Genomic DNA, 26,649 nt, shown 5'->3' with positions numbered 1-26,649 from the left:
CATACGGCAGAGTAGTGGCGATCGTCGTGAACCGAGAGTGCGACAGAGGCAGGAAAGAGAGTGCCAATTATTATAATGAGGATTTTTCCACCGACGACGAACGCGATAATTATTAACTCTTTTCATCCGTGCACCTGATCGATATATATCATTTATTATATCCTCGAAAATAAAAACTTCTCTCTCTCTGAGACTAATGCTTTTCAGTTTCATGTAGAAAAATGCTGGACTTCAAAAATTCGTTATCAATATTTATATATGCGGAAAACAACTATTTTCTCTAATCAGCGGTTCGAGTAAAGGAAACATTTTGGAATTCAAATTTAATCATTTCTACACTGAGAAAAATGGTCTGGTTGAATTAAACAGTAATTCTGGTGGAAAATGGACGAATCAGAATTTTCTGGTTATGTCTATTAGAATTCTAGTTGAGATAACTAGAATTCTGATTAATATAATTATTCTGGTAAAAATAAGAATTCTAGTAGATTTTACTAGAAATATAGTATCAACCAGAATTCCGGTTATCTCAACTAGAATTCTAATAAATTTAACTAGAGAAATTTCTGATTCGTCCATTTTCAACCAGAAATTTTTTTCAGTGTATAAATAACTTCCTCTCTTTTTTTTCTTCCTTTCAGCTCTTCCTTTTATGCTTGTTTGTAAAACTTGCGTTTGCATTGCAGTACAACGCACTTCTCAATGGCAACTTTGCGTATCGTTGTTTCCGCGGTGTATAGGAATTGGTACGGGCAAGGTGCAACTATGACCGACCACGCGTTTGTCCATAAGGCTTGCATAATATGTCATCGAGACAGAGCTCGGGCATGCGAGATCAACTGGTATAAACTGGTATCATCCCAGCCAACTGCGGCATCATCTTAAGATCTGAATAGAACAGCCGAAAGTCTGCTGATACACTACTACTTGTCGCTTTTCTTGTGCGATATGTTTAGAAACCTTATATACAAATATATAACACATAAAATGTTCCAAGAGTCCATTATGACGTATCAGATGTTTACGACAACTCTTTTCTTCAAGAACATATCGGAACACATAGAAAAAATTTTTTATTTTTTATTTAATCGTAAATAACCAATTATCATTTTATACTCCATTTAAAAAGCAGAATTAGAGCAGAATTTTATATATTATTTCGGAATTAGAAAATTGTATTAAATTTCAATTTAGAGTTTCCGTGGGAGATACGCCCACGGCGCATCAGAAAAGAGGAAGGAAGTACTATCTTTAGCATCATGTAAAAAGACTGCAATAGTGTATCTTTCTTTATTCGCGTCTTTCTTCAATCATTCTACTGTCATAAAGTGACGTTACTTCATGGTATTTATGAAGAATCCAAAAAATTATAAACGATTTTTATCGACGATCTTCATTGCTTTAAGCTTAATCTTTCGAGGTCTCGGACTTTAAAGACCTAAGCAAATTTTCTATTTTAATTATTCTGCCTCAAACTCAGATACTTACAAAAAAAGTAAAAAACGTTTCGGATTATATCATTGTAAATTGTATTCTTTAATATTGAAAGAGCGTTTTCCCAGAATTTTTTCAGATTTTTTAGAGCATAAAAACCCTTTGAAAAATACAGTGCCTAGATTGAACTAAGAAAGCAATGAAAAAAATGTTGACCATGAAGGATTAAAAAAAATTTGATAAGGGAATGTTTTAAGACTCTTTAAAGGACTCTTTTTAGAAATGTTTCTTTCCAGGAACTCATGTTCCAGATGTTCGATCTCTTACTCGTCAACACTCATTCTCTATTTGCTTCTTAGTCTCCCGTTTTCTTTCTTTTTCTCTTATTATATTTATTTTAAGAACTTCTTCATGGCCGTCTCTCTCTCAGATACAGTTTTAACTCTAAATCGCACTTATATTAAGTCATATTAGTCATATGATATATTAATTTACAATTAGATTTCTGACTGTACGTGATTTAATCACAAATAACACTATCTTCTTTTGCTTACTCTTATCATCTTTGGCAGAAATAATTATTTTCTTCGTAATATATATTTAATTCTCTTAATTCCTTTCAACTATTTTCAATACAATTCTACATTTCTTTTCGATTCATTTATCTATATATGTTTTTCCTATTTTTCTTAAAGATTTTTCCTAAAATACATTTCTCGCTCTTTTTTTCTCTCTCTTTCTCACATCTCACTATCATTTACAGTCTTCCTTTCAAAATCTCTCACTGTCTTTGTCTACGTGACCTCTGCCCGGCTGCTCGGAGACACGTGTTTGTTTTAGATACTCGGCCATTGACTTCTCAAGCGCGCAGCGTCACTGTCGGAGTTTTTGGCGGAACGAAAGCATCTCGCGCGTCGAGATCGAAGCCGCTTTCCGTCCTGCGTTTCTACTCGTCGTCCCCACAGCTCAGATTTAACGTTAAATAGCTGGTCGATTCATCTCAATGAAGCAAACTCCATTGAATCTTATTAAATTCTCAACCTGACTCTTTCACGTCACCGTTTTAAATTTCACATGTACGCGAATGTCGACAGAAGATATTCATTTGAATTCCGCAAATGGATATTTGAATATTTTGGAATTTATCGAGAAATCGAAATAGCATTTCAACATCATACGAACCGCCACGGCCGGGTATCCCGTTAATTCCTATAATTACGACGTTTATCATCGATGAAATCTGTCAATTAACATCCAGAGTAACGTTAATAAATTCTGAGAGGATAACGTAAGGACTTTATAATGAGAGAATCTTTCATGTTTCTTATCTTTTCTTTATTCCACCAGAATTGATTCTCTATAAGAAGTTTTTCTAGTTTTCTATTTTTTTTCTTAATCAAAATTTCAAAGGAGAGAGGAAGAGAGAACATGTGAGGATGTTATTGAAAATGTTAAGAGAAATCTCATCGTTGGTGTTTCTTTAAAGTGTTAATATAAAAGATTAAGTGGCCGTTGTGTGCGCGCGTACGTGTTTGGAGAATGTAAGTGAACAATAAAACCTCGTTTCTCGGTCAATTTTAACTGGACGTCGGTTTGACAGAAATTTCATTTAAGGCTTAATGATCGCAGTATTGAATAAGGAGGGATAAAAGCTCGCGATAAATGATAACGGTTACGGGGTTAAGGGCGAAAGAAAGGTGGAGCACACAATGTCTGGCCCACGTGCGCATAATTGTCAGGTACACGCGGAGAGAAACCCGGGTCTTTCGACAGGTGTCAATGAACCGGTCAACGACGTATCCGTCGGAGGATAAGCGACGAAGAGAAGACGATAGCCTGGACGGAGGGAAAAGAGAACGGGCGGGAAAAAAATACGAGCAAGGCTCGTTCGCACCTGCCTCGATCGTGCGAGCCGAGCTCACGGTGATTTCACATTTCGTGGTTCGCGAGGCAGACATGCCTCCAAATGTGGCACGAAAACCGATTTTCCACACACGAGAAAAGGCTCTTAAAGTCTTGATTGAGTCACACACAGCCGCAGCCCCGACTACGGAGGAACAGGAAATAAACCACAGTGAAGTTAAAAAATCTGAAACGTTCTAAAGTGGAAAAATTAAATGATAAATTAAGTGAAATTAAATTATGTTTTTAATTCCCTAATAAAAATAAATACGAGGGTTGCGTTCAATTCCTAATTATATTATTAATTACTAATTAATTATATACGGGGCAATTATATAAACTAAAACATACATTTAATGTGTTAAGAAATATTCTAATAGATATGCAGATAAAATGTTCATCACGGAGATCCATTCATAATGCAAATACTTACACAATAGAATCTGTCGCTCATTTTGGGAAGCAACTCTCTTTCTTCATGCACATTTTGCGATTTCACGGGAAGAGGGAGACGGAAAGAAAGAATTATATTCTGTGACTAAAATATTCGGGAAAATTATGATTTTATGGAATTTTACGTTTTTCAAACGTAAAATGGACTTCTCTACTTGAAGGATCGTAACAATTAGATATGCCTACCCCAAGAATATATTTCATTCTTTTCAAACACAAATTTCAATGTCTCACAGTAATTATTTTATTATATATGATTACAAGTTATTCTCATTTAGCATCGTGAATAGGACTAATGACAATTATATTTTATAAATATTCAGTTATTTTGCACTATTTATCTAATTCATTCTTTAAGGATGCTTATTTCAAATTTATATACAAATGCTTTTACGTTCTACTCTTATTTACGTAAATCATGAAATTTTATTTCATTTATTTTATTTTAATTCTACACACAACAGCTAATGAAGAATCCGATAGCAATTTCTTTAACCCCTTCAGATCTGATTTTAATGGAATCATGTTAAAAGAAATTTGTTTAATTCAATTCAAGAGCACTTTAATAAGTAATACGTGCTAAAACATTTAATTTTTTTTCCAAATTTTGAATATTTTTTACATATGTACATTATTATGTTTATCTTAGATGATATCAATAAAACTAAGTAACAACAAAAGTAGAGAGCATGCACCACACACCAGGTTTTATCGGTGAATATTAATGTCAATAGAATAACTGTCATCAATATAAAATTTATTAACCCTAAGAAAACAAAACTCTTACATGTAACAGTCATTCATAATTCGCTATAGACGTTAAAACTAAGTAATTTCAATGAGTCTTTGATGTACATTACAATCATTCAGTCTGAAGGAATTATTTTACGACAAGAATAAATAATAATATGGAAAAAATTGTAAAGAAACCACGTCATAATAGACGATAAAAAAACAATGATAGTTTTTCCGCTTAAAATGGAAAATAAATTACAGGGACTTTTATCATAATTTCATCCTTGATTAATGATAAGAAAAAGAGTTAACTTCCTTGAAAACATACGAGAATAAAAATTACGGAGATTTTAAAAGAGAACGGAACGGGAGTGAACTTACGCATATATACAGAATATAATAATTGGCAATAATAAGATAAATTTAGGTATAGATATGCTAAATTGGAAACGTATCAGCTCACAATCACGCGTAAATTATTATCGAGTAATCTTAGTAAGACTAATCGAGTAATCTAGGTAGTAGATAAACGATAAAGAATTCCGTGAAACTCATTATTTGTCTAATTAGATTAAAGATATAGCGCATACATTTCGTATGTTACACGTCGCTGATTCGAGATAAAAGTTAACAAATCGATGTATCCATCGATGACAATCACATATCGCGTACCCAAACTATACTATCAAACTGTCGCGACGTAGGCGATACGAATGCCTGATGCTAAGCAGAGATGCTAACCGCGTTCTCCCCGGTGCGAGAGGAGGACGGCAGTCCGCACGTCGAGAAAAATTACATCGGCACACCGCCATTAATCTCCGAACGAGCGGATATTATTTTAATTCTCAAGTCTCGGGCCGAGTCTCTTCCGAGAAACGCCGGCCTTTGTCCCAGCCGGCTGCCTAGAAAGAAAAGTGACCGAGTGATTTAATCTACGAACGAACGAACGAACGAGCGAGCGAACGAACGAAGGAACGAACAGCGCGACCCTGGACTCCTCTTCTGAAGCTCGCGCTCGCTGTTTCCTCTTATCCTCTCCTCTCCTCTCCTCTCCTCTCCTCTCGTCCGCCCGCCATCGGCGAGATTCGTTTTTGCTCGCCGAATTTGCGACGGCGGCGACGGCGTGCTTGAGCGCGAGATCGTTTCTCGGGAAAAGTCGCGACGAACTTCCTCCGTTATTAAGAGTCTCTTAGTGTTCGCGACATTGCACTTAATAATGTTGAAGAACGTGGTACTTTGAAACCTGCTACAATTTCATTCAGTAATTCAATGGACCGACATTTTTCAAAGCTTTCTAGATAATTGAACATTGCTTTCGAGTAAAAACACGTGCATAACGTAAACTTATTATTTTAAAATCAAGCATATTTTGCAAAATATCTGCTAGACCTTAATCTAGATTCTAGGTAATAAAATACTTAATTTTCTGAAACTCAGTTCACTTATACACTAGTTTACAAAGTTTTGTGCAAGAGCTACATATGAAGAGTACTTGTTTCTAACTTTCGATGCTGCAGCACAATCTGCCACTGAAATATTTCCATTAGGTGTCCAGATTTGGAAATGTAAGAAAAGATATTCTTTCAATATTATTATTGTAACGAAGTTTTAAAAAACAAATCAAAAGTATTGAGCGTTTAATTATTATTTTTTGGAATTTAATGGAATTTTTCTAGCGACAGATTCAAACTAAAATATGCTCGAAAATATGCTTAAAAAAAACGTTATTTCCTTTTCTAGCATTAAAATTATTCAAAATTTGTAAACTAGTATCTGATTATTAAATTATCTCAAAGTTAAAAAAATAATCATTTACCTATGTTCGTATCGTCGGAAATTCATTCGGAAATAGGTGTCCTTGAAGAAACAGAAACCGAAATAATCTCCGGGTTTTCCATTCGTTAAGATCGATCAAACGTAGGAAACGGAGTTGTTTACGCACGTTCGTGCGTATGTCCTTTCCACTTTCGATAATCGTAAAATGTCACCGCGCCCGAACAGATAACGTCGCAACTTGCTCCAAAAAGGCGCCGCCTTACTACATTCAGATAAAACGAATTCAGAGCCAAGAATACAATACCACCGAGCAATACGCGCACTCATATGCGTGTGTGTACGTCAAGTGCGTGTTTGCCCTCCCTTCATTCTTCGCTACGCGGCCGTGAAACACACTCGGACCGGCATTCGTAACGGCCCGAAATTCTGAACTTTGTACGCTGCCAGATAAAGGCCGTTATCTGCGCCTCCGCGCGCACAACTTTCATTGACGAACGTACTTTGGAAGTCATGAGCGGCTCTACATGACGAGATCTAAAAACGCATATTATGTTCTGACGTTGTAAGAGACAGATAAAAACAGTAGAACCGCGTAAAAAAAATAATTTCTTATTTTATTTTATTTGTGTAGTGTTTTATGTCAACATTTATTCAAATTGTATTATAGATATAGGAAATTATATAAAAGATTAAACGTCCAAAATTACCTATTTAATTAGATGAAAAAGTAGAAAAACTCAATTTATTTTTACCCAGAACTCCAGTCATCACTGATAATAATTTTTTAACAAGTTTCTTTTATTCGTTAAAAATAAAATTGATAAAATGTTATTATTTGATGAGACATTTTTCGGGCGCATGATGTATTCGTTCTTTTAACAGTGACATATCATTTTTGAACGACGAGCGGTGACTCGTACATGACCAGCATGATCGGTGCAATATTCTTCATATTACGACATAACTTATCGCATGATGCAATGTCTTTCTCAATTTCATCGAAATTAATCACCGATGAAAATATTGGTCGACCATTGCATTGAGATACAATAACGGTCGCGAATAAATAACGATTAGGGAAGTGCATCACACAAGTGCGTTTCATCAATCGAACTCTTCTTCTTCGTCTCTGACGCGGCAACTTTTTTCAGAGGATAAACAATATTCATTAATTAAAATAAGATTGTTCTTAACCCTACATGACCTTGAACATTTTGAGGAATTATATTACAAAATAATTAACACTAATATCAAAATAATATATTTTGAAAATAATTTTTAATAACAATAGAACAATTTTCTCTTAGAGAAATATCAATATTAGTATTAATTTAACATCGAATTGTGTACAAAGAACTGATATATTGAATGTAAAACCGTCGCTTCTAGCAAAATATCGAAACTACATTTGATAATGCTTGCTGTTTGAAAGCCGGATGCAGCTCGTTTTTGATCGATAGAACCAAGGACGACCCGTTCAGGCTCGCACGTTTAGAACATCCTAAATTTGCTTTGCGTAGGGGTCCGTTTGTATTCAACCCCTTCAATATTATTCAACCCGAAAACTTCATTTTTACGGAACATTATTTCACGTAAGTTACAAAATATTGAAAAATAGATCATTTTACAGTCAACAAATCGAAATAGAAAAATCATCTATTAAGGATTATATTACGCTTATACGTTTAAATAACATATTACTATAACTTTAAATGAGGTGAGAGAATTGAAAAACATGGAAGGGTTATCATGTAACCCTACATACATAAACAGTTACGGAAGAGGAAATAATTAGTTCACCAAAGCAGAGAGAATGTAATTGACTTGGTAGACCATAGCGCATATTCATATTCCACATTAAACACTAAAATGGGATATAAATATACAGCGTTTATTCGGATAATTCTTATGTTTCAACCGATGGAATAGATTCCGTTAGAGAACATGAATAATGCAGTAAAGGAGATAAAATATCAGATTAAGTATCGAGTGTGCTGTCGGACGTAACAGTGTAATTTATGAGTTAAAAGTGAGCAAAAATACTGCTCTGATTTGTATATATAAATATAAATTATTTTAGACAATTATAAATTGAACACTTAAACTTGTAAAATTCTATAGTAATATTATAAATAAATTTACTATAATTAAAAAATAATATACATACGTATTATAACTTTATGACTAATACAATTATTTATCTCCATTATGACTGATACAATTTTATACAATGTTACGACAAAGTTATATCGTAACGTCTGTTCTACAATAAGGATCGCAAGCCATAAGAAATTGGCCAATCACAGTTGAATATGACAAAAAGAATCAACTATGATTGGTTAATTTCTTACGGTTTACGATGATATTGTACAACAGGCTCAAGGCTCATTCTAGCGGCGTTAATGAACTAATTAGTTAATGATAAAGCTGGGCATTTTACATTTGCCGCGCTTTTCTGCGCGGATTCTCAGTCAGGACCTATCTTAACGTGCGTGGGCCCGCTCGCTTCATTCGGCAAACTAACCTACCCGTCTAAGTAATCCATTGTGCTCCTCGTGCTCTCTTTGTACGACCGCTCTCACGGTGAGGGATCAGCGCGAGGGTTAGAGGGACATAACGATGAAAGAGAGAGAGAGAGAGGCAGGAAAAGATGGACAGAGAGGAAAAGAGAGAAAGAGAAAGAGTGAGTGAGAGGGTGTGAGGATGCGGGAGATAGAGGAAAGAGGCGGGATCGAAAACGCAGGAACGAGAAAGAGGAGCCACAAGGCCAACCGAGTTCTAAACGATTCCCTCTTGCTTTACGCTTCTGCCGCGCTGTGGAAATTGACTAACTAGCCTAGTTATATTTACAACGACATTGTCGGTAGAAACGATATATATTTTTCAAATACAAAGTTCTAATAATCTCATTTTCTCGAACTATATGATGGGACAGTAATTGAATTTTTAGACTCCTTATGGGAAATTATATATCACTTGAAAATCACAAATAACTGCAACTTTAACTGATTCTGTTTCTAACATATGTGTATGTATAATATTTTGTGTACTAGACAGTATTAATATTATTTTACATGAATCCTAACTTCGATCTTTTGATGTATAGGTTGGCGATTTACTTTGAAGGCTTCGATATTCGAATTTCAGAAGCTTCGGTATTAAAATCTTCAAAGTGTTTCGAAGAATCAAAATTATATAATTATTAATTTAATACAGCAAATTTATTTTTATAAAAAATATACAAAAAATATACATATTTATGAATATGGTTCCATTTTTTCTATGCATACTGTCATCTATTTTCGTGCGTATAACTATCATCTATCATATAAACGCTGAATGGTTTTTTCTTATTACCCTGTATTACTAGAAATCACGCGACCGGTTGTACAATTTCATTTTCAAGTAATCCTAATCTTCGAAACACATAACGTTTCCGTGCTGATCTTAAAAGCCATTTTCGAGGTAATTACTCCACCACTCCTTTCTCGATCTCATCGTTTTTTATAACGATTATTACTTTATTATTTTTCTCGCATGCTTGCCTGTCCCGGAACAGTTCTGCCAGTGCTCAAATAATTACGTAATATACTAATATTCAAATACACGATTACGATAAAACCATTTGGAAATGTCTCTCGATTGAAAATAATAGAACGTGAAAGTTCAGTAAGCAGTTATTTCGAGAAGCAACAATTCTTCCATTTATTTCGAACAAGCTGAAAAAATAAACCGATAGGACTCTCGTGCATTTATCAACTTAGTCGCGTCAGTTTCCATCGTTTTCCCGATATGCCGTTCTTATCAATGCATGTTACATGGTACGTCGCGTGAGTCATGGCTCGTGAAAGGATTTCCGTGGGACTGAGGAGACAAGTCGAGCGGTAACCCAATAGTAATTTATGTACCTAACCGTGCCAACCGCCGTGTCCACGGCATCGGTATTCAGCATCGGCCTGGAATGCGCAACAGGAACCTGTTCTCATTCCCATTCCCATTCTCGTTCCCGGCGCAGCGCGCTACCCAAATATTTCATTACTTCCCCGTAGAGCCGATGTACTCTGGGCCCTCTTCGTCCTATCTCCCTTCGTTTCTAACATGATGATCTCCTTGTCTTTCCCCTGTAGGAATATTGTCAGTGTTATGTCATTCAATAATATTTTTTTATTTAATGTATCAATAATTCGACTGAAATGTGTGAAACGTTAACCTATGAGAATTAATGAATAATAATGAACAACACATATTCACGTATAAAGTATATCACAAAATTTCAAGCGAGACACGAAATAATTTTTACAAAATGAAATAATTATTGCGATTTTACTAAAAATATATTTTTCGAAAAAAATTAATTATCTACTCATTCTTTTTAAAGAAACGTAAAAGTAATTTTCGAATGAACCAATCAAAAGTGGAGTTAGACGCGTAGAAATGAATGGCTACCGGATAAGCTTCTCGCCATTATCAGTCAACGAGATAGGAAACCGCTGACGCTGCGTTCCGGATGTACTTTCGGAATCTACCTTCGTCGAGTGACCTTCATCTCTTAGAATCGTGTCATATACGAATAATCGACACAGTGAGATTAAAGAACGGTGCATAATAGCTGATATTTAATATCGTAGATACGTTTGATCCTGTTTGTCACTCTACACTTACGTTTACATTTGGCCCTGCAGCCATAATATTATCTTTTAGCGATAATTTCAAGATATGTGGCTTTGTATAATTAATAGATTGGACAAATAGATTTATTCGCAGATCGTAAAAATTGAATGTTACATATATCGAATATTAATTCGGTACTTGGATTCAAAGATATATATGTATGTACAGATTTTGATATCATGTATTTATATTAAAATAGTTTTACATATATTTTTCTTTAATTATAAATTCTGCGAAATCTAATAAGTTGCAAAATTTTCAATTCGAACGTAGTTCATTCAATATCCAAAATTTATCTTTGTAGGCCTTCTTAGATTTGCACCGTGTAAAAAACTTGAAACCTCGCGAGTTTCGTTCTTGAAAAATACTTGAAAAGGTTTCCTCATTCAAAGTACGAGGGCGACAAAGAGGATTAAAAAAAAAAGAAAGAGAGAAAAAATGAATGAATATATATTAAGTAGAGGTTGCACGGCAATTCTACTACGTCCGGATAACGCGCCGAAATTTGCTGCTAGCTCACTCTAGCCTAACCCTAACTGGCAAAGAAGAAGACGAAGAAGTGGGCTCACCTACCTGGCGACTCCGCTAGTCGCTATACGCGTTGTAGGGAAAAGAAGGACAGGCGGGGTAAAAGAGAGAGGGATGAGGTAGGGAGAGACAGCCACACAGCCACAGCGCGTACTAAGGAGACCTTGAAGGCTGCTGGCCGGGTGCCCAGGTCTAGTGCTGACCCACTATAAAGGCACTTGCCGTCTTGCTCGTACGTCAGGATCACCGCCTAGCACCCTCTCCCTCGGGAGAGAGCGCCTGCTAACCTACTACTCTCCTGCCCGCGCTCTCACTTCGTTCACCGCATATACATACACCGGCTCGGCTCGACTACGAAACCCGCTTCCAGACCCGGACCACGAGAGTTTAGAGGCTCTCTGAAACGAGAGCCCCGCGCTCCATCTCGCTCCCATCTTCTCGGCCCTTCCTCACTCGTTCCTTCTTTCACTCGTCGTCTCGTATACTCCACGATCCCCTGCGCCTGCTCGCTACCTTCACGATCTCGTTTTCACTCCCTCTTTTTAGCCCTTCTCCTTTTCTCTTCCTCTCCCTCTCTCTCTCCTCCGTCCCTCGCTTCATCCCCTCATGGCCCTTCTCCGAATACCCGTCTGCCCTCTTCACGTCGTTACTACCACGTGTAATTCTCTCGCCCCTTCTGTGTAGTGTTTCTTCTTAGTTCCTCTCTTACTCTCTTACTCCGTCTTTCTCTCTTTCTCTCTTTCTCTCTTCAGCGCCGATGCTCTCTTCATCTCTCTTTTCCTTGCTTTCTCTCCCTTTTCCGTCGCTCTCTTTCATCTACTCTAACACAACACATGCGTTGAGGAAAGAGAGAAGGAAAAAGAGAGAAAGAGGGTGTACACGTTTTGGAGGGAGTAGTACCATCTAGCATAGCAACTGCTGTTTCTGCATTTCTTCGCAGCGCGCCCCATACGAGATGCCGGTATATTTTAAGCGTATAACGGGTGTCCCATCGCCAAAACGAAGCGCCGGAGCTTTCCCGGAAGTTCGTGGGCATTTATGAACCAGTTCAGAGAGACGCTTTCATAATCATTTTTATTATCATCCAAGAAAACGCATATTCAATTTAATTTGCTTAAATGCCTACATATATATATATATATATATACAGGTCAAGGAATAATTTTTTATATTATAGGTTTTTGTGCAGCATATTAATGGACGAAGTAGATGAAAGACATTTATCGCACCTAAGAATCATAAAATTTTAGGATTAGATAGACTATGTTACATATACATATATAGTACGTATAAAATTTAATATTAGTGTTCTGTAACTATAACTAAGTTGTTGAACAATAAGTTAATATATTAGATACACAACTTTATTTGAAAAAACATTAAGAAGCTTTACACGATCGTCGTTAAAAAAAAAAGTCTTATTAACGATTATTATATATTGTATATTTTATCTGTTTTCTATTATACAAAATCTCGAATATTCTCTATATATGATAAATTCAATTTGAAAGAGGACTGTTTATATACCATTTTTTTTTTCTTAACAGACACTTCAATATCGATGGCAATTACGTGAACGTAAAGTTTTTAATTACACCGCTCTACTAATTCAACTAATTACGCAATTCAAGTACATCACCACATTATCTTGTTCCTCTCGAACAGTACTGAAATTTCCTGCTTCATTTTAGCATCTGTCTAGTATCATTGTTACCACACTGTGTGTGCTATACATATATATTTATATTTATTATACCTGTGCATTGTCATCAGTGCCGTCGTGTTTTGTTGTACCGAAGCGCGCTTCTCAAGCCCCACTTTAGTAAGTGTAATGACAGAGTTAACCCCGCTCGCGCTGGTGCAATCTCGTCCCATCTTTACGGCACGTGAAATCGGGCGTAAAATGCGCGGCGTATTTAACGCGGCATAAGAATCGAATTAAAACCTCGTCAGGACGTACCCCGAACTTTGTACCTCTCTCATTCTCTCGCCACCGAATTGGCTTTCGCATGAAACCTGTTGGCTACGCGGTCGAGCACACTCGTCTATATAGGTACACTTACGAATATTATTACTGACGGGGCAGAGCTCGCGCGAGGGGAGAGACCTGACACGAGACATACTAAGTAGCCATTTAGATGGCCACTCCTTTCCTCTCGTCCATCTACCGCTCTTTATCCCGTTCTCTCCCACTGCCGAACGAATGACTGTAAAGGAGAGAGAGACACGCGAGCACGCCATTTTTCTGCTGGCTCGCGCATTCTCCTTATTTCGTTTCATATTCCTATACTTCTAATTCATTCGCATTCTCAAGCCGGCTCCTCGTCGTCCAGCCACGACGTATGCATACTCTCATTGTGTTGAGCGTAGCGTCTAATAAAATCTACGCAAACGAGTTCACCACTTGACCCCCACGCCGTTGTACCGCACGAGAAAATCTAGTCCCCCGAAGAACTTTGTTTAAATTCAAGGAAGTATATTTTTATTCATAGATACGAGTCTCGCGAAATTAATTAGAATTAAAACAGCTCACAATTATAAAAATCTTGATTATTTATGATTTTAATAGCGATTGAGTGATGTCTTACGATGCTATAGTAATTAATGATATAGTTATACATGATTGACGAGACGACGAGTACTGAGGGTGGTAGACGAAGTGGTAGTTCGATTCTGACAGGCGTTCTCGTTCGATTAAAATTTAAATGGGCACAATCACAAGAGCTGACACCGAAGGCACCTCAACGGATCCGCTTAACGAGCACTACGTCGAGCGACCGTTCGGCGCGAGAATGATTCGCGAATCTATTCTTCTCGCGATTCGCGCGGCGAGGAACCGGTCATGGGAAATTAGATGGGCTTGACCGGTAAACGACACCTGGCGCGTAGGAAACGTAAGGAAATACTTGTGTGTGCCGTATATACCCGCTGCTCTTCCTTCTCTCTCTCTCTCTCTCTCTCTCTCTCTCTCTCTCTCTCTCTCTCTCTCTCTCTTCCAACTATCTTTCCCGTTCTCCGTCTTTCTCGCGAGCTACGAAATGTGTCCGGCAGTTCACATAACCTTTTGATCCTGATTAGAATATGAGTGAGGTGTAGCTGTGGTGATATAGCTTTCGGCTAGGTTAATGCCGGCCGCGATTTTTGCGCCGTTACCGCACCACACGTGCACACCGGAACCCGGAAGCGACCGCGCGGCGGAACCGGTGTGGTGTCCGACCGCATGTGTTTTTCCATGGGAAAAGTCTCCCATCTCTCCTCGTTTCGTCCGCGGGGTCAGAGGTCGAGGCTCAAACAGGTTGTACACTGACCCATTGATCCAATTCTACTGTCCGACTTGAGACGCATGAGAAAATCGCAATGAAAATATCTAGCAGTTTGTACTTTTATCAAAATTTATACGGCAGTAGCACTGGAAAAATTAAAGTTTAATTGAAAACTAATTGTAAGCTAATATCAGTAAAAGTTTGTCCATCGATATAATTCTTTTGAATTTTTATAATAATATAATTAACTTTATTAATAAAAAATATCTATATATATATATATATATTTGTTTATACAAAATTGATATAAGTGCATTTAATCAATATATTTGTAAATTAACAAATTTAAGACAAAGATATCAATTCGAGGGAAAGTTATTATTATTTGCACCAAAAAGAGAATATTAATACAATTAAAGGGTATGTAATAAATACCAATGTTCGCTATTGGACAACTACGGATTATTTACGCCATAACAATGAAATAACCGTTAACTTTCGTCGGCTTCTACTATGTGAATAGATGAAAGGACACCCTTTACAATAACAAGGTCTGGACCGCGAGATTGGTAATCGCTCTATTTACTGGCCGCACCGTTGTGTTATGTTACGTGTCCATGAATTTCGTACGCCTCTTTAAAGACACACCTAAAAACCAGCTTCTTCGTTTTCGTTGCAGGATATACCTATCTCGGATCCTCGCTCGTTGTAGAACCGTCCGTAGCCAGCGCAGCAAAAAAACGGTAAGTTACGTCATTAAATTTTGTCACTAAATTGTGAAAGCATGGTTTTTAGATAGTTTGAGAGAGAGAAAGAGAAAAAAAAAAATCTCTCTAAATATATAGAATTTTTATTTAAAAAAAAATTAAACGTCAATTTTCATAAATTCAAGATATATTTCCGCGATTTCTGTACATGAAAACTATCCAAAAGAAGAAAAAAAAATTTTAATTATTATTTTCCGAATTTGATTTCTTAAAATTTATAGACATTCGTATGGACAATTATTTTAATAATTATAGAATTGTCACAATCAATATAACAATTTCTTACGTTTACGATTGTAATTATAATTGTAATAGAAATTCAAATCTTATTTGATTTTTCATATATCACCAAACTATTGAATTAATATTATTTCATTTTTAAAATATTTTATTCGATCTGTTGAAAAGAGTCAGGTTCTTATAGCGAATACCTGATCGGTGGCTTGATCACGAAAAATTTTGATTGCGTGTGTCGCATGGCTTAATGTATCATCGTTTAAAAACGCTTGATAAAATATATCTTGTGTTACATGTTCGCATTACAGACCCTCAGTCATATTAATAAAGTCGTTGCAAAAAAAAAAAAAACGTTGCCGCTACACTGTAACCTTAACTGATCGCCGTAAATTTGCGACACGGACTCCGTGATCCCATCGCGATTTTTATTTATTAAAGCTGCGATCGACATCGAATTTGATCGAGATTATTCAGCCATTATTTTTAGCGACTACCGGGCGTTCTTGCCAATACGCAGACCAGTCGCGTACATATTTCATACTTATTTAATTTCTCTCTTGTCCTCGCTCTTTATCTCTCCTCCTTTCTCTTTCTCTCGTTCTACACTGCGCTCGCGAGTGCGGAACTTGAAAAGGTTCGTTAACCCGTGCCCGGTTGCACGCAGGCGATCGCAGGAGAGATCGGGCCGCGCGTAATACCGCGCGTAACAAGGTGCGTAATTGGCCGCACGCGAGTAAATGCGCGCGTGCGCGCATGCACGAGAGAGTTTGAGTTTGAACTCGTGCTCGAACGTGCTCGGGCAAAAATCGCCGTGCTCGGGCATTAAATCGCATCGTCACAGTGGAACTCATTCCGAAATTTATAGAGGGATTTATATACTCGATTCTTTATTTAGAGCTGGTTGGAGCTAATTAGTAAAAAGAGAAAGGACATCCGTTTGTTAGATTTATCCTGTTTGCTTTATATGCAAAATATTGTCCGATTTATAATTCTTTTTCTGGGATTTGTTGAAGTTAATTAGTAGAAAGGGAAAGGACATTCGTTTTTTTGTTGAATTTATTCCATTTGTTATGTGCAAGATTATCTATTTATTATATATCATGTGATTTTTTTTAAATGTGCTCTTTTAATAGTTTATATCAATTGACTGTAATTAAAAAATTATCTTGAAGAAAGTGTATCAAAATTTATTAACACGATTATAATGTTTAGGAATTTATTTATTTTCGGTTTTTCAAAAATCTGTAAAAGAGAGTATTCTTTATTAAAATGTAATTTGAAAATATTCATATTGAACACACGCGATTAAAATAATTTTTGTTACGCCACATACTAAACCTTGAAAATCTTCCTGTAAGAGATTGTGCGAATCATCGTATCCGTTTCACTTTAAATCTACGATTCTTATCGTGTCAACTTAGATGTGGATAAGAGACGTTAAAATCGTGTTTATTGCGGATTGTCATAAATCATCGAGACATATCAGAATGTGTATTAGAATACGTATTAAATGTGTGAGTAATATCACTTTGAGTAGAGATAGAAGATGCAACTTAGTGCTGTCAGCATCCGCATTCCTCTGCAGTGGTTTGCGAAAAATAATCTCACTAAAGAGATTAGAAATTCCAAGAAAGATTTTTATCGGACTTATGCTCCTTTCCATCAATGTAGATTAATTTTTATCTCGGTTTAACTTACTGTTTATCATTTTTTTAATTCTAAAATTAGAAAGAGATAGAGAGTAAAAAGATAAAGAGTAAACTCAACTGAGATTAAAGTTAATCTTATTTTTGGTAGAACTGGATATTAATTGTTGAGTTAACTATTATATTTGGATAGATTACACTAGTGCCGTAACATTGCTCTAAACTGTTGATAGCGTTGTGTGTTCGTGCATGAAATATACTTGGAATACTATTTACACTCTCCACTATTCTCTTCACATGCTCACGTGTACATGGATCGATGGTACGTATATCTACATTATAAATAGCAGCACGGTTTCAACATATGTTGACGATAACGAAGCGCCAAGAGCCACGATACCATCATCGATTCGATATCATAAGCGGTCGGCACTTTTGTCTACCATAAATCGTGAATTTTCATACCTCGCACGATAGATTGCTTATTTGACAAGCCAATTGTAATCAGATATAACTCGCTATTTGTCACTAAATATCTCGTGCATTGTTATTAACGTAAATAACATAATAAATATCCTCTAATAAATCTGTATCAAAAGATAAAGCTCTTCTATTATGGTAATAACAGCAATCGATACTGTCGTAATTTATTTCTGCTCTTTTAAGTATATCAAAAAGATATTGAAGCAATCAGGAAGCTATTCGTGTAAATATTATACTTTGTCCGCTTTTATCGTATTGCGCAAAAGCCAAGTAATGTATAATACTCAATTTCTCAAACATTTCCAAAATTTTCGGCCGTAGTCATGTAGAAGAAACGGTTCATAAAAAATCTAGGTCGTACTTTTTTCAATAAGCAAAAGAATAAATCTAAATACTCAACGCGACGCGTTTTTGCGAGGCGCAGTTTGGGAGCCTCTACGCAACACCGCGGAGGCAGTGTTGCGTAGAGGCTCTTTCTCAACGATGAGGCAAGCAATTCGAAAAAAAATGTAGCACCTGCCACTTCTGCTCGCGAGCTACGAGCCGAGAGAACTCATGTCAGACTGTTCGCTCGCTCGCTCGTGCCACAACTGCAATCTGTTATTTCTCCATCCCCCGGACTCGCGCGCTTGCTTTCCGTTTCTCATTCTATCTTTTCATCCCTTACGCCTCGATATCGACCATCGTCACTTTCTCTTTTTCTTTCTTCGCCAGTGAGCAGCTTAGAGCAGCCTTATCGGTGCCTCGGGAACGTGCCGCCGCATAAACGGAGAATTTGTCATTCAACCAAATCAATACTCGACCGAAGAGATAACACTAATTAAAAAACGTTTTAATAAACGTATGATTATTTTGTCTGTTTTATCGAATACAACAGATAACGTATACGTGGCAAAGATACAACTTTTCTGATACGTATATATAAAAGTACACATTGACTTACTGATAAATTCCAAAAAGCATTTGTCTCCTATTTTTCTTTTTGTTTTCTTTTAATTTAAAGAAAATGGAAAAAAAAATGTATATATATATTACGATAGTTTATTATGGACATGGTTTATACCATTACCATATCACATTTAATTACAGTGGAATCGTTGACATGGAATTCTTTTCGATAGACAGCAGTATTGTATATTAGAATAGGCTGATTTAATTGATATTGAAGAAGACTCTATGAGTCGAAACGTCAATAGATTATTGGTATGTTATCTTAATATTAAACAATAATTATCAAACATTATTCGTTTATTCGACCGTATTTATAAGTAAAAAGTTTATTATAATTTTAGAACATGTGTTAATTAAAGAAAATGAAAATTTGCCTTGAGATATATTAAATTCTAACATAGAATTTCTTAATTGAACTCTTTTAAAGTAGTACTTTTACAATTCATGATGAAAAAGAATGGAGTTTTTTGTTTGAAATAATAAAAAAATTAGAGATTCACAGAAATAAATACGATGAAAACTCAATTATCTCGAAATACGATCGCACTCTATCTTCTTCATTTGGTTACCCGTTTGAATGATCCTTTCAAGTAACAATTATCATAAATATATGTACGAGTGTAAATTAAATTCTAGTATTGCTATTATAATACTGCTCGAATTTTAATATGAAAAGCCCAGATAACACAACGATCTTCGCACGATCTTTTCGCGATCGTTATTACTAGACGCCGTGGGAGATCGTTATTCAAGGATGGACGAACGGATGCCCGGCGAGGCGAGGGAAGAGTAGAAGTTTATTATATACTCTCTATAGAAAGGGACGGAGACAGGGAAACGGGTATCACTTCCGAGTTGTCTTCTGCAATAGGTCGAAGACGCGGCTTCCAGCGGCGAGCTCGCTCGCCGTTTTTTGATGTTTAGGAGCCGATGCATGGCTAAACATTCATTTCCATATAAGCCGATATGTTTCAAATGTAAAGCGACGTTCGCGCACACCGGAGAGGTGGAAAAAGAAAGGACGAGGTGGATGAACGAGGGACGGAGGGGGTGAAAAGGAGAGAGGAGGAAGAAGCGTGGAAGCGGCGAACTGGTACGAGCGGAAACTAGTTTAAGCCCGCGGGTTGTCTCTCAACCCTCGTTGTCGAGCCTTCGACAATGCCTTCCATGGGATCCACCGTGCTCCCAATTCCGTCCACTTTAACTGCCTCTGCCCCGCCGCTCTCTCCCTCTCTCTCTCTCTCTCTCTCTCTCTCTCTCTCTCTCTTTCTCCCCTTTACGCCCGTAAGTAGCCCCCGCGAGTGTGAGAACCGACCGGAAAATGCCTAACCCCGAGAACACGCATACAACCTAGCCTTTGCTTTGCTTTTTATTTCTTTGCGTGTAAATTTAACTAAAAACGATTTTTTTTATGCTAACAAATTACTTGATGAATTCAAAGACTCTCATATAATGACTTGGAGAAATGATTAGATGACGATAGAAAATTAGATTAGACTAAACATATCACGATTCTTTCTTTCACGATTTTAACTTTGAGACGTTAAAGTTTCAGATTTAAATATCATATTTACAAAAATATTATAGTATCCAGTCAGAAATTGATGAGAATTTCGATTGTAACGACTTGTGATAAAATTTGAAAACAGCGAGACATCGAACACGTTTCCTTTCCTCCTATTCTTCGAGCCTTAAAGAGTCCCGAAATTTGTGTGTCCACTCAAGAAAGTTCTCAGAAACGTATGTCGCCAGGCACATTTGCGGCCTGTTGACACGTACACATTGTTGACAACCGCACGTTGCGATTCTCCAGTTCGGCACGTGGAATCATTCGCAGGTATCATTTGCCGCATATGTTGGACGAAAGTGTAACCGCAAAAACTCACCTCCGCGTGCATTGGCCGCGAGAAAGCACGTTCCACTTTGCGGTGCATCTGTGCACGTGCAATACGCATTATTCCGTCTTTGCGTGCGATACTCATTCACCGCACCAGACAGGGGCCGGTTGGAATTACGTACGAGTCGACAGCTTGAAAACATGTAACGAAATTATTAGTCAACGCCGGACAGGCTTATTTCGTTCTTTTACAGCGTTCCCTCGCTTATTAAAATTAATTTTCTTGTCCCATTTTTTAAATAACTTTTATTAAAAAATAGGTTATTCAATTAATCTTCTAACAATAAAATTATGTACAATGTGAATGAAGAAAGTAACTGAATACTTTTCTTGCTTTTGGAATCACATTGTAGACCAAGCAGAAAGATAGAGTTACTTCTATTCTGTAAGAGTTACTTGAGTATTACAAAACAGAATTTTTGTCAGAGTCTGTTATTCTTATACTTGATCATATGTTTAAAATATATTGAACAGAAATGTGTTTTAAAATTAGTCTAAACAGTTTTCAAAATTTCTGAGGATGATGCTGTCTGAAGATCATTGTCTTCGCAGATCCGATTGATTAACGAAACAACATAAAGAAATAACATTAGTCTACACAATGAGGATGTTTTGTAAATGAAGATATATCTTCGTTTAATGTTAATAAATTCGGTGCGTGTAGACATTTCATCTCGGACGACGAGTGCCCTACTCGTTGACCCCAGGAAATATTGCATCTAACGCTTTTAAAAGAGTCATTCGAGCATATACCGGTCGTCAACATGATGACCGAAAGCATGAAAGCATGTGTACGCCGCTTGCATTTCCGCATAACTTCGTACGCGTGCGTACGAATGCACTTTTCTCATTTACATGACAAGGCCGCTGCACCTCGCGGCGTACGAGGTCGACGCAGGTTGTTGCACAATATGTATATACATACACCAGGGGGGAGAAAAGGGGTAGCAGGCCCCCCTGCGGTCGGTGCAGTCCGGTAAGCAGCCCGAATGCACTTTGCACGATGCACCCCGGGCACTCGAGGCAATGCACGACGCACGTCATTCGACGAGCGACTCTCCACCTCCTGCCATAAATTCGACCGCGAACACGTTCGCGAAATAAAAAGGGAGACGAGGGGCACATCTCCTCGTCCCGAGGCGCATCTCTCGCCCTCTTTACGGTGCATCTCGCTCGGTTTCTCTCTTTTCTTCTTTTTATCCTTCCACCCTTTTCTCTCTTTCTCTCTTTCTCTCTTTCTTTCTCCCTCTTCAGTCTTCCTCACGTGAATCGTTGCACTCGGCGCGTGCCGATCTCGTGCCCTCTTCGCCTGCTGGTATCCCCTCCTTCGCCATGCATTTAATTCCATCGCTTCTCTCATCCTTCTCCACCCCTTTCTTCGACCCACCCCAACTCCTTACTAGCTGGCTCCGAGCGACCGAAGTGCATCCTGCATGCACTTGTTGCGCTGATGCACACACCCGGCTCTATTACCGATCTTTCTTTTTTCGCCGAGTGCAAGTTTCTCAACTGCTTTGAAGCTGATGCTTCTAATTTCGCCACCGCCCCCCGTTATTTTTCTTCGTGCGGTTTTTAATTATTTTACCAATATGTCTTCATTTATCTTTTCTTTTACCTTTAAGGCCTTTACATCGTAAATACATTGCAAAATTGTTGCTGCTTTTTTCATGTCATCTATTATGCAGCAAGCAAGAAGAAAGAAATAAGAAATTTATTGATAACGTGATTTATTGTGTTACGCATCAATATACATATATTTTTGTTTATCGATTACGTTATATAATCAGAAAGAAAAAAAAGATTTGATTAATAATCAAAATGTTACGTAAACGCGTTCTATTTAATTTTTAATGGGTAGTAAAGAAAAGAAATAGTGGCTCAGTATTATTTATAAATATAATATATAATTTTTAATTAATCGACGCGATCTCTTTTTAAAAGAAATAAAATATGATTGAATGAAACTTACATCAGAGCGGCTACTCGATCTGTGGCTAAGATTGCAAGGAGATCTTTACGTTTGTATAATTGGCGAAACTTATATGTATTGCGCTGAAGATGGCCCAAAGTGCGGCCGAAACATTCGAAATTTGTGAACATTGAATTACTTAAATACATTTATGTAAGAATTTACTATTATTAATTCTTTACTGTTGTTATTGCGCACCGATTACCGCGCCTGACTCTCATTTGCCTTATTTGACATAGCTATTAAAATAAAATATTTCTGAAGAGATGGAAATCACGAAGTGATTTAAAAGTAATAATATTACACCATCGAAAGTAACACTTTATAGATTTATCTTCCTTCTTTCATAAAAGAAGATAATTTTTTTCTTCTTTGGCTTGCTCCTCAAATTCACGCAAGGAGCAATGGCGGCGCCTTGTCACGATAAAGCGAAAGTAAAACGATACGCACGGTCCCGCCCGGTAGGATCTCTTCTTCCGACGTGTTTGTTCAAGGTATATCTTTCTACGAGCCTCGAGGGACGACGTCCGGATGAGAGGAGGAGCTCTCTCGATAGGCGAGAGGGCCCCGTACGTTCACGTGCAGCTGCGTCCACACGCACGCCGTTAGCACGCGCTTATCTCGTCGCGCTTTCGTAACCGAGGCATCGTCCGCGACGCTTAACGAATCGTCTATTATGCGCGTAATTAATCGGAATCGTAATTCAAATTGACCACTCGTGAAAAATGCATATGCAAACGCGACACTTCGATTTAGAATAATGAAAATCCAGTGTATATTTTACTTTCATTAGTATAAATTGAGTGTCGCTTTTACATATGTATTTTTCACGATTTTTAATAAATGTCACTTTTATATCAAACGCTATTGTGTTAAATAATAAGTATATAACGACAAACGTTAATATTTTTAATTGTTAAAATATAAACTTTTAATTGGAAAATTTTATTTACTTAATTTTATTAATGTTTACTTCTCTATAATTAAGAGCAACATTTCCATATTTACTAAATCATCTAATTTTAATGAAAAAAATTTTTTTTAATTATATATTATACAAACTTCAGCTTACTCGTGATAGTACAGAAAGAAAACTTTTGCTGAAGTACTTATCTAAAAATTTGATACGGATTTGAAAAATTATGGAAAAAGATATATATAATATATGTAGAAAATTTCATTGGACCCCATGAAACTAATTATATGTAAAGACGTTCAAATTGATTACTAGAATGTCAAACTTTTTGTAATATGCTTGAACCCCCCCCCCCCCCCTCCTTTTTACGTAATTATTTTAATTGTCCAACAATTATTTTGATGATCTAACAAAATTATTTTCAAATCTGTATGTAGCCAAATTTTTTATTATAGATATTTCAAGAGCAAAACCGTCCATTCCGTGAAATCATAAAATACAAGATAAGATGCATCGACGTGGAAACACCTTTAAACTTTATGTATGTAATACCGGTAGTTTCGATCCGAATTATCGATCGGATGCTTCAGGGTACAACGCAATTTGAGCTCTTAAGTAATACGCGATCGACGAAAATGCGATTATCGTTGTTGAGACCCCAAGTAGGCGTGAAGTGAGATCTCGTCGTTTAATAATTCTTTCGCCCTGACGATAACGAACTTGACGCAGACGAAGTTGCAATTTTCCATTAATAATCGAATTAAAATGTAAACGATGTGCACCGCAAAACTCATTGCAAATCCTTATAAAAAGAATTTAAAAATTTGGTCAGTTTACCATAAAATTTAATCTACTAATTCTAGCGAATTAAAATTGCATACAAAGAAATTTCATAATTTTATTAAATTGAATTATACAAAAATTTTATATATTTTACCAAATATTTAAATTAAAATATTCTGATAATATTTGTTATGTAATACAAATATTATTCATAAATCATTATCAGAAAATTGTATAATATTTAACACAGTCAAATATATTTTACATGTTTTTTCAATCTCTTACATCTTTCTCAAGTTTAATAAGTAAAAAGCTGCACACGCACCTCAGGTTCGACGGCCGTCTTACGCGATAAATCCCTTTTGTTTGGAAATGATGATGACCACGCGTATCCCCTTCATTAATAATTAATAACAGCGCGAGCGTGCGCTCCGAAGAAGGAGAAGGTAGAAGGACTTGAGATAACGGCGAAAAATCTTAATTACAGATTCGTTGCGTTGCATAATGCTTCGTCGTGACGTCGGCCGTTTTTTTCTCTCTCGTCTTGTCCCGCCGAGAAGAAGCGGAGGCGGTTACCCCGCTTATCGATCTCTTATCGAGATCCCGGATCGAGCCCCGTGTCCGGTCACGGGTGGACGCCGGATTTCATGGATACGCGTGGTACGCGCGATCCGCAGGTGTAAAAGGGCCCCGTTTAATTATTCCGAAATGAAGGTACGCTGACGTGCAATAATTGTCACGTGCCTCTCTCTCCTCCTTCTTCTTTATTCCTCGGATTTATACTGCCCTTTGTAGTCGGTTGAGCACTTTTGTGGACTCCGTTCGTTCCGCCTTAACACGATCGTAAAATCGCCGAACAGTCGCTGAAAAAGCGATCTGCGATTTCTCGAACCCAGCTGCTCACGAGAAACGCTCTCTCTAAATTAGGGATCATTGCATCGTAGGACGATTTCGTTTGTGATTCGGTTCGATATTACTACAGAGATTAAATACACCTCTTTTAACACTCATGAGTTTATTATACGTTTCAGTATAACACAATTCTGTACTCCAAAAAATATTTCAAAAACTCACTTTAAATGCTCTTAGACTCCTCAAATCTGTACCGCGTTATATATTTTCAGTATTCCTGGCCATAAGAAATTTCTAATTAAGATTAAAATTAAAATTATTATATTTATAAACAAATTTAATTAATGGACAATTAAATTTGCAAATTATACTTACCTGCAATTTACATTTTTAGGTTTTAATGATATAACAATTTGAATATAGCTCTTTTTCCATATGATTCCATGGAAAAAGCATTTTATTTCGTCTTAATACTGCATTATATAGAAAGTGCTTTCATGCACGTGATACTGTACTTCGGATCGTACTAAACAAAAAAAAACAATATGAAATTGATAAAATACTCTATAGCTATTTTCAATTTGCTATACTTATTTTGAAAATGAAAAATCTTATCGAAACAAAACAAAATGCATTTTAAAGCTTAAAGTTAACATGTATGGCACTAACAAAATTTCAAAAAAGCAAGCTGCCGATATCATAAAAGCTCTCTCAAAATTGTTTTTTTTTTATCCCTTTTAAGAAAGCCGTTTTTCTTAAAATTGTGACGTGATAGTTAAATTTGGAAAATGGATTTGTGTTCGATAGACAATAATGCATTAAAAATAATTAAAATTATTAAAACAATTTTTCACAAGCTAGTGTTATTTTATATCATCTTGCGAATACTGACTATTAGTCACAAATGAATGGAAAAGTCATAAATTCCTCAGATACTTCTCATTCATACATGTATTAAGAATCGTCCAGTTTGGTCTTTATTAGTAACACTAAGAAATTAAAGATCAAAGAACGCGCACTTTAACGTCTATAAAATTCAAGCACCCGAATCTTAATATAGACACAACTGCATTCACAAAAAAACGCATATCCTGCAGCGCTCTACAGTTCCGGTCATTAATACTCGTACTCGCGCGATGGAAAGTGAAAACACAAGCAGCCCCGCAGGCCGCGAACAGGTTCCCTGGCGAATTGAAATTCCACAGGGCGTAGCGGCGGCCCGTAATACTCGCGCGCGCGACGAGGGTGATTTTTAACGGCGATGCCTCTTAATTACCGTGACCAGCGTAAAAGAAGAACGCCGTGGAGGAGCCGGGCCCCCGGAATATGCACGGATCACGGAAGACGTCGACATTGACGACGACGATGACGACGACGACGACGACG

General features: G+C 36.9%; 1 protein-coding gene across 1 annotated transcript in view; it reads left to right on the top strand.

The window, feature by feature from the left end:
• Imp (IGF-II mRNA-binding protein) overlaps window positions 1-26,649 on the top strand; it is a gene marked incomplete at its 3' end in the record, with an annotated part of 95,139 nt that overhangs the window by 8,447 nt on the left and 60,043 nt on the right. The window contains exon 2 of the mRNA XM_018516428.1: window positions 15,442-15,505. Within this exon, the coding sequence (XP_018371930.1) occupies window positions 15,442-15,505 (64 nt within the window). The remainder of the gene's footprint in view (window positions 1-15,441; window positions 15,506-26,649) is intronic.

Source organism: Trachymyrmex cornetzi, unplaced genomic scaffold (genome assembly GCF_001594075.2).
Source record: "Trachymyrmex cornetzi isolate Tcor2-1 unplaced genomic scaffold, Tcor1.1 scaffold64, whole genome shotgun sequence".
NCBI lineage: Eukaryota > Metazoa > Arthropoda > Insecta > Hymenoptera > Formicidae > Trachymyrmex > Trachymyrmex cornetzi.
This window is presented reverse-complemented; position numbering and strand designations above follow the sequence as displayed.